The sequence below is a fragment of the Eublepharis macularius genome, chromosome 8 (assembly GCF_028583425.1).
Source record: "Eublepharis macularius isolate TG4126 chromosome 8, MPM_Emac_v1.0, whole genome shotgun sequence".
NCBI lineage: Eukaryota > Metazoa > Chordata > Lepidosauria > Squamata > Eublepharidae > Eublepharis > Eublepharis macularius.
The window spans coordinates 161,031-172,687 of NC_072797.1; the positions used below are offsets into that span (position 1 = coordinate 161,031).

General features: G+C 54.0%; 2 protein-coding genes across 2 annotated transcripts; one reads left to right on the forward strand and one right to left on the reverse strand.

Moving 5' to 3' along the window:
• The first annotated feature begins 839 nt into the window (after positions 1 to 839).
• MRPL17 (mitochondrial ribosomal protein L17) lies at positions 840 to 2,637 on the forward strand. Its single transcript, XM_054986913.1, has 3 exons — positions 840 to 1,061; positions 1,827 to 1,895; positions 2,079 to 2,637. The coding sequence occupies exons 1-3, from the start codon at positions 888 to 890 to the stop codon at positions 2,358 to 2,360; spliced, it is 525 nt and encodes a 174-aa protein (XP_054842888.1). The 5' UTR covers positions 840 to 887; the 3' UTR covers positions 2,361 to 2,637.
• Positions 2,638 to 3,810: 1,173 nt separating this feature from the next.
• ARHGEF39 (Rho guanine nucleotide exchange factor 39) lies at positions 3,811 to 10,885 on the reverse strand. Its single transcript, XM_054986132.1, has 10 exons — positions 10,851 to 10,885; positions 10,094 to 10,274; positions 9,531 to 9,622; positions 8,020 to 8,140; positions 7,133 to 7,251; positions 6,297 to 6,367; positions 5,983 to 6,111; positions 5,062 to 5,291; positions 4,515 to 4,603; positions 3,811 to 4,408 (listed from the first exon to the last, which is right to left on the reverse strand). Exons 2-10 carry the CDS (start codon positions 10,247 to 10,249, stop codon positions 4,375 to 4,377), a joined length of 1,041 nt encoding a protein of 346 aa, XP_054842107.1. The 5' UTR covers positions 10,250 to 10,274; positions 10,851 to 10,885; the 3' UTR covers positions 3,811 to 4,374.
• Between the last annotated feature and the right edge of the window lie 772 nt (positions 10,886 to 11,657).

The window sequence follows — 11,657 nt, forward strand, 5'->3', positions numbered from 1 at the left end:
CCAGAGCTTCTACTGGGCCCAGCACTGCTGCTAGAGAGGCAAGTCAATGCAGCTGTAAAAAGGGCCCTCCCAACCCAGACTAGCCCTGAAGATGAATCTGCTAATCAGGCCACCGAGATCCACAGGATAGTAAGGGCAAGCCCCGAACACTTTCATGCGCTCTTCATAGGTCTCCCCTGAGTCAACTGGGGAGCGCCGGGGGGACGGGGGACGGGTTCCACCACCCAGAGTAGGGGCCGGGCGGCAGGAGAGGGCTTGAAGGGGCGCCTGGGCGAGGGGGGCAGACTCTATAGCCAGTTTGGGGTACTAGTTAAGTGCAGCAGGACTCTAACCTGGAGAGCTGGGTTCGAATCCTCCACTTGAAGCCGGCTGGGTGACCTGGGGTCAATCACAGTTCTCTCAGAGCTCTCTCAGCCCCACCCGCCTCGCAGGGTGATTGCTGTTGTGGGGATAATAACTACATACTTTGTAAACTGCTCTGAGTGGGTGTTAAGTTGTCCTGAAGGGCTGTATAGAAATCGAATGTTATTATGATGACTGATGATGATGTTATTTGCGCGAGAGAGGCGCGCTCGGCCGTCCTGGGGGCTCGGGAAGGGCCGCGGCCTCTCGGCTGCTCTTCTGGGGCTCCTTCGAAGGCCTGCGGCGAGGAGGAGGCCGAGAACGACGCGCAGGGCTGGCCGGGCTGGGCCGAGACCTCCCAATCGGCCGCTCCACCCGGCTTCCCGAGGCAGATACGCTTCCGCTTCCGCTTCCGCCACCGCCTTTCCGGGGCGGGAGCGGATTGGGCCGTCCGCGTGACGTCAGGCGCGCTTCCGCTTCCGGGCGCGGGAGGGCGGGGGCCGGGGCGGATTTCCGGCTGTCCGAACGGCGGTTCGGTCTCGGCGATGCGGCTCTCGGCGGCGGCCTGGATCTCGCACGGGCGGCTGCGGCGGCGCCTGGGCTACGGGCCCCGCTCGCGCCTCGACCTGCTGCGCAACCTCCTCACCGGCCTGGTGCGGCACGAGCGGATCGAGGCCCCCCGCGCGCGCCTCGACGAGATGCGCTTCTACGCCGAGCACGTGAGCGCCGGGGGGGAGGGGGAGGGGCGCCCGCAGCTCCGGCGGAACTCCCTGCCACAGGGGCGCCCCTCGCCCTGGCACTCCTCCCCGTGGGGATCCCGTTGCCGCCCCCGCCCCGCCCGAAGCTGCAGCCGGTCTTGTGCCAGGGAGTCGAAATAGCCACCGGCACAAAGTAGCCTGCTCCGTATGCATGTGTGTTTAGCATTTTCAGGAGCACCTAACACAACTGACCGCCCTTCAAAATAATGGTTCCAGTGTATTAGATACCGGCCAAGTACATCACCAACACTGGAGTACATCTTAGCATTGTAGTAAAACCAGGGCCCTGGTTTCCTATACGGAACTTTCAGTTTGTCTCTGTTGGCAAGTTAAAAATTTGATATGAAATAAGTAGGAAATCCCTTCTTGTGGAAATCAAAATTACTTTTTGTCAGTTGGTCTCCCTGTGTTTCAATGTTAAATCTTTGCCACGTTTGGAAGAGACCTAGCAGGGTGGAACTGTAAAACCGAGGAACCCCCCCCCCCCCCCGGTCTCTTGTTATTGCAGATCTCCCACTCATGCTCTGTGTCCCAGAAGACCTGGGGAGTGGGACAGCCTCCTTTTACTGAGGAGACCCATCATGCTGCTTTATCACATACCTGACTGCTTTCCCCGCCTGCCAAATCCACTCAGTGGAGGGGAGGGGCCTCCACATTTGATATTGATCCATGCAAAGAAAGAATCCTTTTACCACCCCCTTCCTTTTAATGTTTTGTTCTATGCAGCTGATCGACTATGCCAAACGTGGGGACACGGATCCCAAAGCCATGAACATGGCCAACTTCTGGCTCACGGTGAGTCAGTGACACTTACCCTCATGGGATGGGACCAGAAGTGCCTCGGGTGGGACACTTGAGCAGGAGAAACCCTCTCTGAGAGTTTCTGTGAGTGGAGATGAAGAGGGTTACCTGGTTAACCAGGTGCATAAGAGGAACTCATGAACCAATGTACAGTATCTTTCCTTTGGTCTTTTTCAGGAGAAAGATCTCATCCACAAACTTTTCAAAGTGCTTGCTCCACGCTTCCAGGCTCATGCAGGGAACTACACTAGAATGCTGCAAATTCCTAATCGTACAACTATAGATCGAGCCAAAATGGCAGTCATTGAATACAAAGGGAACCCTTTCCCGCCACTCCCCATTCCACGCAGAGACAGTGGAAAGACCCTGGTGAACCAGCTTCTGAAAGGTTATAAGGACGATGTGTTCCGGACCAAAGGAGCCCAGCTCCAAGAGGGGCACGTAGGCACAGCGGTGTAGAGATGCATTCACACGGTGCGAGAGAAATAAAGCAGAATGCCGGGACGGTGGGCACTGAGCTGGTCTTTCATGCAGGCTTTTGGCTGTCTCTTAGTTGGTAAAATTGTGCCCTCCCCCCCCTTCCTGCAAGGAATGTCTCCCGGCAGCCTATGCCTTTGTTTTATGGACTATGTTAGGCAGGAGGGGCTGCCCCTCAAATTGCAATTTGACTTTGGAAATTTAGAAGAAAAGTCCTATTATCTTGATTAATAAATGTAGCCATGGGGCAAACGCATTATTCGCCTTCTGTCTTGAGATATCGTGCTGCGTAGCACTGAGGCCCAGAAGACTCAGTAAGAAATTATTATATTTATTCAAAAGGAAAGATGTTCCTAAATACGGCTCTCCTCCCCTGCCAAAGTCTGGACAGCCAGCCAAAGGTGTCCTCCTCCAACCAACCTGTCTTACAAATTGTGGGATTTATTCTTCTCATAATCTGTTACTAGTACAGCACACTCCAAAGCAGTGTTTTGAGACTTTTCTCACCATTGGTAGAATTGCAGTTTTGGCATTCAAAGCTACCTTTCAATCTCCAGGGCTAGCGACACTGCTGAGAAACCCAAAGGCTACACCCCCAAATTTGCTACAGCCTGGAAGCCCAAATAAAGTGAAAGTCCACCCAGAGCATGGAAGGGGGCAAAAGATCTGAATTTCAAACACTCACATAATGATTCACCACCAGTTTAGGGAATGTTTGCAGTCAAAAACTGTTCAGAGGTAGGCAGTAATTTTGACGAGAAACTCTGAAATGGTTCAGGCTAAGGACCGCTAGAGGTCCAAAACGGTGCCAGTCCCAGTGTGATGAACTTCAGTGGTAGGTGGACGATTGCTCCCTGAAGATGTGCTGCTATCGCTTTTGCACTGAAGGGGAGAAATCTTCATGTCCTCATGGGGTTCAAAGATCAGCATCCATTCTTGATCTTCAGTCCCTAGCTGGGAAAGATGAGCTCTGATAGATTGGTAACACCCTGACTATCTGAATCCTCGTAGGTCTGTCCTAGGGAAAAGGGCAAAGACCTTGTTCCCAACTGCTTCACTGGGCAGGACTACATCTAATGGGCTTAAGATACAGGACGGCCGATTGCAGTTGAACATTAGGGGATGCTTCCCAACAGTCAAGCAATTGCCCAGGGCGGGGAGCTCTTCTTTGCTGGGCGTTTTCAAGCAGAATCTGGTCAGGCATCTGTTGAGCCTTCCAATGGATTCTCCTGACCACAGTGGTGTTCTTAACAGCTCTCTTGAGTTTTCAGAAGCACAGGGAAAGCTAATGTAACCAAACTCTACCACTGTCCCAGCATAATTTAAAAGGATTCACTGAGATTCTGTCTACAAAAACCTTTCTACACCCTGGTTTACCACTAAAAATTCAATAGGAACAAACCAACTATATTCAAAATGCATTCTTCATTAGACTGAAATGCAGATAAAAGCCCACACACTCCACAAGACTAAGGAACAAGTAAAACCATTTACATAAGAAGCTCAAAGACTGCTTTCCTCTCCCTCTTACACAGGGGAGCTTCCACCACAGGCAGTCTTAGCAGTGTATCACACTTCAAACTTCATCAGCCATTTTCTGGCTTATCCAAGACAGGTGGCTGTTTCTGTGCTTACGCTTATAGTCTTCTATGGGCCTTCTCAGGTTTCCATCAGGCTAAGCCTCCCGTGATACCTCTGGGCAGGTTAAAGATGCAGAGCTTTGTCACAACTGTCAGCTCAAGCAGATGTAGCACGGAAAGTACCAGTTCCTGACACTCTGCTGGTCTCTCCATGTTGAGGGAACTCAAAGCAAACAACACCAGACTGGTCACCGGCCAAGTGGTACCCGGGCCCGGGGTTTGTGAAGAAGGTCAGGACAGGCTCTTGCAAGAGTTTCCACACTGATCGAGTGGCTGTCAAGGGAGGGCTCTTGGCTGCTCTCTGGGCAGCTGTGCTTGTTTCCTGGTGGGGGAGGGAGCTTGTGCAGGTCATCCCCTTAACAACTTGTAGCGGGGTTGATCTCTAGCTGTCTGGAGGCAAAAGAGACGAGACCTGTGAATACACAAACATGGCAACGCCACAGCTTGTGGCAACCTGGGGAGATCTGTGTGTGCTCGAGAGAGACGTTTAGCTTACCTGATGGCAGTCACCAGCTTTTGATGCCACTTGTTAAAATCCTCCTGATCACAGGACAGCAGCAGCAGCTTCTTGTGTGGGAAGGACAGCTAGAGAAGGAATGGAGGTGGGATAGCAAGAGCAGGCCAGAAAGGGCGGCTTCATGACTTCCTTCTCAATAAGGAGAGGCAAGAGGTGGGGGCATAGAATCTACACAGCCAAAGGAGTCCAGCCACCCCATGGTGACAGGCATAGTGGCACATGTGCCTAGAAGCTTGTCAGGAGACCAGAGACAAAGGCAGGGCAGCCGTCTGTTCTGCAGTCTAGCCCTCCAAGGGGAGATTTCTGCATCCCAGTCTCAGCGGACTGGCAGAATCAGCCTTGCGCCTTGTTAGTCAGTTAACCCTGCTCAGTCCCTCCCTCCCTCCCTCTTATGTGCACCAATTCTGCCTCCACTGATTCTAGCTAGTCTGCTCCTTGCAGCCACCAGAGGTTTGTGGCAAGGAGCATAAAAGAACTCGGAAGAGGCAGCATAGAAATATTCTAAATAAATCACAGGAAAGCTTACACTGAGCAGCCCTCCGTGACTCTGGGTGTGGCCAAAAACCTTCCTCACTGTGCACTGACTGAGTGGGTAGACAGCCTGGCAAGCAAACTTGTGTGAATTCCAAGGGTGCAGTGGATGGCAAGGCTTCGTCACCAACAAGATGTCAGAGAAGAGAAAGAACATCCTTCGCTGCACTTCCTCCCCCTTGGGGGGTACCACCATCAGCCACCCTTCCTGCAGGTACCAGCGGCCTGTAGGAGGGAGGAGGAGGAAACAAGGTCAAGAGGACTGGTGGGAAGAAAAAGTTCCTTAGGGGAAGACCCAGATCCCGGGCCAGGTGCGTTCCCAATAGAGCACCTGCTCCAAACATCTACAGGGAACTTTCTCGGCACAGCTGTCAACTGACAGCAAAGGGTATCCGTGCTAACATCTGAGGAGAGAATACTTGGCATCTAAGCTGTTGTCCAAACCCCCTTGGATACTTTTATCTGTACAGGTAGGATATTTTTTTTAAATCCACAATCTGTTCCAGGGAGCACAGCATGTTGCATCTGTATAGAAAGCTTCCCTGATGTTTTAAACTGCCATGGTCCCTCTGAGGCATCTTGCATCCCTGCACCATCAAGATTACCAACATGCCGGGGGGAAGGATTTCTACAACCTTTAATTCATGTACTAAATTTTAGCTCAAAGAGTTCGAAAAGACAGTGCATAATGAATTGTGGATGAGCACTCCAGGGCCTCAACATCAGGAGATGCTTGTCCAATAAGGAGTTTGTTTTACCATCACCTTTGACCTCCCGCGACTGTTCCCTGGCAACCACAGGGTGGCAGCCACGGCTTTATTCATTTGGAAAATGCCTGTACCATCTCCCCAGAGACCTGTTCAAGGCAGCTCACTAAGTAAAACAGAATAATACAGTCTTAACACACAGGGCTGACCTGGAGATAACAACTGAATCTTCTGTCCTTTGAGCAGTTTCTGAACCCGACTCATCTGGCAGGAGTTCTGATGAAAGTGAGATATTTTTTGGACTTGATGAAACACCTTGGAGACAGACTTTAAACTCCCTGCAAAGAGTGCAGCATCAAATGCAAGGTCAATTCCTCCCTCTGGATGGAGTGATGTGGGAGACTGGCCTTTGAAGGAGGTGGGTCAAGAAGGGGATGTGTGGAGGGGCAGGTGACCAGAGCTTCAGCAGTGGTGGGAACAAGCAGAAATCTTAATCATACATGATGGGAGTTCTAAAGCCTACCTGTGAGCTGCTCAAAATCAGGACTTTCCGGAAAGGTGTTCTCCACTAGGCCTTCCAGCAAGTGCCTGAACCTGCCAAAGAAATGAAAGAGGAGGATGTACGGACATGGAGAGCCAATGTGGAACAGCGGCTAAAACGTGATTGAAACTGGGTTCAAAACTCTGCTCGGCCATGTCAATTGTTCAGAGAATAAAACTGGGCAAAGAACCTCACCCTAACTCCATCTATACCTCTCCCCTCGAGCTTGTATCTGTTTTCAGGGAAAGTCCCAACTGTTGATCATGTTGTATTTTGCTCTCTGAATGTCCTAGCTATTAATAAATGTTAATAGCAAATGCTGTTTAAACCTTGCCTCTGGTTTGCATATTAACCTTCCATAGGCTGTTCACAACAGAATCAGGAATTTTCTGTGGGATGCTTTAATCTGCTGCCAAGCCTAAATAGCCAGTGGGTGCCTGAAGTGGACCGTTCTGGGCTGGCCAGAACTCTAAAGGCAGCAATAAGCAGATAGGTTTGCTGACCGTTCTCAGATGTCCCCATCTCAGATCACCACTCCACCCTGAGAAAGAGACCCCATGGAGACCTGGGAGAAGAGCAAAACAACTGAGCGCAGCGCTGGTTTTAGGCCCGGGAATTCCAGAGGTGGTGGCTGACGTCTGGAACAAGCTGCTTGAGGGATCTAGAAGGTATGCCAGTTGCCTCATACCAGAGAGATCCTCACAGTCCGTGGGTGCAGACTGTGGTCACCACAACCACCCGTCCGATCCCAGGACTTTGCCAGGGGGGACGGGCGGGGGCAGGGGGGGCAAGGCATTGGATCAGATGCTGCTGCTTACTGCGAGAGCCTCTGCAGGGGCAGAGGGAGCAGATCTTCCAGCCGGCAGCCCCTGAACTCTGGACGCGTCTCTTGAAGCTTCTTGAAGCGGGCAAAGGATCGGTTCTCCCTCACTTGCTTCTACATGGAGCCCAGCAAAGAAGAGATGCAAGCAGGGAAGAATAAATTATACGAATATGCAACAATGGCAAAACTAACAACTTATATACGCAACAGGCCGATCTCAGAATTTCAAGAAAAATGGAAAGTTTTTTTTTATTCCATAGCTGAAAATTAAGAATAATTAAGAATAAATTTAAATAGAAAATGTTATAAACGAAAAAAAGAAGAATTGGCAATGTATGTTTATAATAAAACTATTGTTAGATATGAAGATACACGGAAAAGATAGTGAAACAGAAGGGAAAAAATAAGAACATATATGAGCCAGTTCTATACAGATATGATTCGATTGATGACAATATGATTTAAATCTTTGTTTTCTTTGTATGATTTAGATGACTGTGTTTGTGTAATATGTATGACTTAGATGATTGTAGACAATGGTAGGAGTGGATAACTCTAGAAGTATAATTTAGATTATTATAGTTCATGTTCTATGCGAGTTAATTCACTGAAATAAAAATGTATATAAAAATTAAAAAAGAGAGGTGCAGTCATAACTGCTGGTGGGAGGTTCCCTGCTGCCATCCAAGAGAACACAGAGCGTCTTGGTGGTGGCTCCAGGGTGCAGAGAGGGCACAGAGCACTCAGAGTTGCCTGGGGGGGGGGGCGGAGCGGGGGGGAGGAGATAAGTTCAAAGGGGAATGTTGGGGCTTGCTTTGTGGCATCATTCAGACAGCACGACCCAGCCACAGGGGAACACCAGTGGAGGAGGGCAAGGTCTACCTGCAAGATTTTCTTCGCCTCTGCAAAGTTCTCAGCATAGTGGCTGTAGAGAACCAACTGGTGAGAGAAGCTGTCCAGTCCCAGACCCAAGTGGCCTCTTTCCAGATGAAGAACTAGTGTCCTGGGTACAAAGAGAACAGCCTGAGCAGGGCGGATCACGGCCAAAGTTACTCTGTCGCATTTAGTCCCAGCAAGAGTCCTACTCTCTGCTCTGCACCTGGCTTCTAGAAGGGACTGCTGCCTCCAAGAAGCACAGCAGAGCACCACCACGGCGAAAATGTCCACCCCAGATCGACTCTCTGGTATGGCAGCTTGCCATAGCCGACAGACCAAGAACTCGGGTAAAAAGGAAAATGCACGGGTTACTCCTGTGGCTGCCGGGATCCAAGGGGAACACTGTGGCCTCTGCCATCATCCAGGAGCCGCCTGTGGGCTCCACCCATTCCCTCCCAGGAAGAACATTGTCAGGGAGTCAGAACCAGGAGGCCTGAGTTCGAACCCCCACTCTGCCATGGAACTTTGCTGGTGGACCTTGCGTCAGTCCCTCTGTCTCAGCTTAAGCAACCTCAGGGGCTTGCTGCTGTGAGGGTTAAATAGGGGGAAGGAAAACAACATTGTAAGTTTCTTTGGGTCCTCATTGGGGATAAAAGCAAGCTGTAAATACCTAGCCTAAGGAAAGGGTCAGGCCACCTTGGTTCCTTGCCTGACAGGTGCGGTAAGAGGCAGAGGCCCCTGGCCTCCATCACCATCCAGAGGACCAAGGGCTGCTGGTTCACGAGCACATGGAGTGGCCTCTATGGAGTCAAGAGCACAGGCCTATCAAGGTCAGTGATGTCTACTCAGCCGGCAGCAGCTCTGCAAGCTCTGAGGCACCTGCTACCTAGCAGAGATGCTGGGGAACGAGCCAGGGGCCTCTGGTCCAAAGCAGACGTTCCACCGCGGAGCCATGGCTCCGCTTCCGTTACTGCATCTTCACTCCTGCAGACGTGCCCACCAGGTGAAGATCAGCCTAATCTCACGTGGGTCTAAGTGCGCTTGAACCTCACCCCGCTTCAGGCTGGCATTGGCCAAGGGAGCTTCCTGCAGTACCTCTTCCCTTGCCCAAAGTTTATTTGCTTTGTAAGGCTGAGGATAGCTCATTTTCAATTACATACAGTGCCTGCCGTCAGCGTTGAGTACTGAATTTTGGGTTCATGTTTGCTGGTTGGAGAAACGATGTCAGCTAACGAGCAGAAGGAAATCTTATCTAGCTTACAGTAGAAGAAATCTTTTAAAATTTAGACTAGCCAGATTTTTCATCTTGCCAGAAAACAGAACCTGTACTTACTCTTGAAGGAGCAGCTGAGAACCTGGTGAGGAGAAGAGACTTTCCCATCCCACAAAAATGTGACATTTTCACCCCTTTGCTAAAACTTTGCCCAAGAAGCCAAAGCTCTGCCACGGGCAGCCGGTCTTCTACTCTGCCCGTTCCCCCTGCCCATTGGCAAAGTCTGACCAAACGGGCCCATTACCTGCTGGCAGAGCGGATAGACTCCAGGGGTCCAAAGAGGGCTTCCACAACAGCTGGCTTCAGGGTCTCCTTGGCCTTCAGGATGGTCACGAACTATTTGGGGGGGGGAAGAGACCCCTGGTTACAAACAGTTCTCGGATGTTTGCTGGCTCCAGACAGCCGCAACACACCACCATGGTGATCTGGTGTCTCCCACCCTACCCCCATCGCCACCCCCTTTCAAAAGGCAGGCCCACTGATCCAGCACCCACAGCTGGGTTGCATATCTACAGCCCTGCCCCATCTCTACTAAGCCCCACCCCACCCCCTCCCCCTCGCCAACTGACACCCCCCTATCTCTGCCACTCTGGTGCCGAAGCCCCTTGCCCGGTCCCCCTCAGGGAGATATCAGAGGCTTGCCCCCTTTGGCCTGCCACACTCCTCCAAGGGCGTCTCTTCACGGGCTCAGCTCTCCTGGCCTCGGTGCTGCGCCCACCCAGCGAAGAGGGAGCCCCCTGCACCAGGGCCCCTTGCCCAGAGCTGCCTCCCACCAACCGCACCCCCCCCCCGGCCCGGGCTCCTCACAGTGGCCACCAGCTCCAGCTGCTCCAGGTATCTCTGCTCGGTTTCCAGGAGCTCCCTGGCTACCCGGCAGCGCTTCCTCTCCCACCGGGCCCGCTGCTCCTCCACGGCGGGGGCGCGGCCGCTCCCAGGCAGCCCGAGCTCAGGCGCAGCAGCCATCGTGTGCTGCCTTCGGGGCGAGGACCTGCAAGCAAAGGGGGAAGAGGCGCTCGAAGCTGCGCGGCTCCTCCGGCGGGCAAGACGGGCGGCCCTGGAGCAGCAGGAGGACGGCCAGGGCCGGCGGGCTGCTCTCGGGCGCGGCGCCGCGTCCGCCCCGTGGCTGCCCGCAGCGGGCCGGGCCGGCGGCCTTGAGGGCGCGAAGAGCCGCCTCCTGCCCGCGCCCGGCCGGCCGGCCAAGTTTGTTCCGTCCTAAGGCAGGACGCGCGCCGGGAAGGAGCGCGCAGGCCCCAGGGGAGGGAAGGGGAGGGGGCTGCTTCGGGGGCGCGGGGCGGAGCTGCTGCGGGCCCCCTTCTCCGCCGGGCTCCTCGGGGGCTGGGCGGGCTGCCCTTCAGAGGCCGGCTCGGGGTCTTAGGGCAGAGCCGCGAGGCCTCCAGCGGAGCCCCAAAGGCCGCCAGGCTCGGCGGCAGGGAGCGCGGGGCTCGGGCAGCGAGGCAGGGGCCCAGCAGACCCCGCGCTCCGAGGCGCCCCCCAGCCCGGACCCAGCGCGCCCCCGCCCTGCAGGCGGCCCCCGGGGAGCCCCGAGCCCGGCCGCGCCCCTCACCGACTCGCGCCCGCGGCGTTCAAACGGCCCGCCGGCCCCGCCCGTCCTCCCTGGCCACGCCCGGGGCGGTGCCGCGCCTGCGGCCAAGGGCTCGCGGCTGGAGCGGGCTGCGGCTCGGCGGTGGCGGAAGCCCTCCGGCAGGCGCGCTTCGGGGTTTGCCTTCGCCGCCGGCCGCCTTCGTGGCTGGAGCGCCAGGCGGGTTATGCGGCAAAGCGCAATACAAGCCGCAGGAAGTGACCCCCCCCCGCCATCGCCCGGGCTATGGGGCTGGACTTGTGGAGCTCTGGGAGCAGGCCGGGACTCGACAGCGCCGGGAAGAGGAAATTCAGCAGTGCGCCAACCACGCCGAAAGAGCCCACCTGCAGCAGCAGCAGCAGCAGCAGCTGGTCGTAGGAGTTCCCTGCAGTCGTGCAGGCCCCAGGGCCGAAGCCCTCGCCCCCAAGCTGTGGTCGGAATCCTTTTGTTACGGCACAGCCGTTTTCTGTGCAACGAGCTATCTAGAATACTTCAGTTCTGCGTAGTTCACAGAGGGCGGGGGCCTTCCAGGTAGCCATTCCTCACGGGGTAGGGGGGTCCCCACAGAGAAGGGGCCCAATCTGACATGAGATGGGTGAACATCCCCCAAAGTAAAGGATCAAAATCAAAAAGAGTCCAGTAGCACCTTTAAGACTAACCAATTTTATTATAGCATAAGCTCTCGAGAATCAAGTTCTCTTCATCAGATGCCTGATCAAAACTGGGCAGATACAGAAGAGGAGGGGGAAAGAGAGAGAAAAGGGAGGGGTCATAAATCACAAGAAGGCAGAA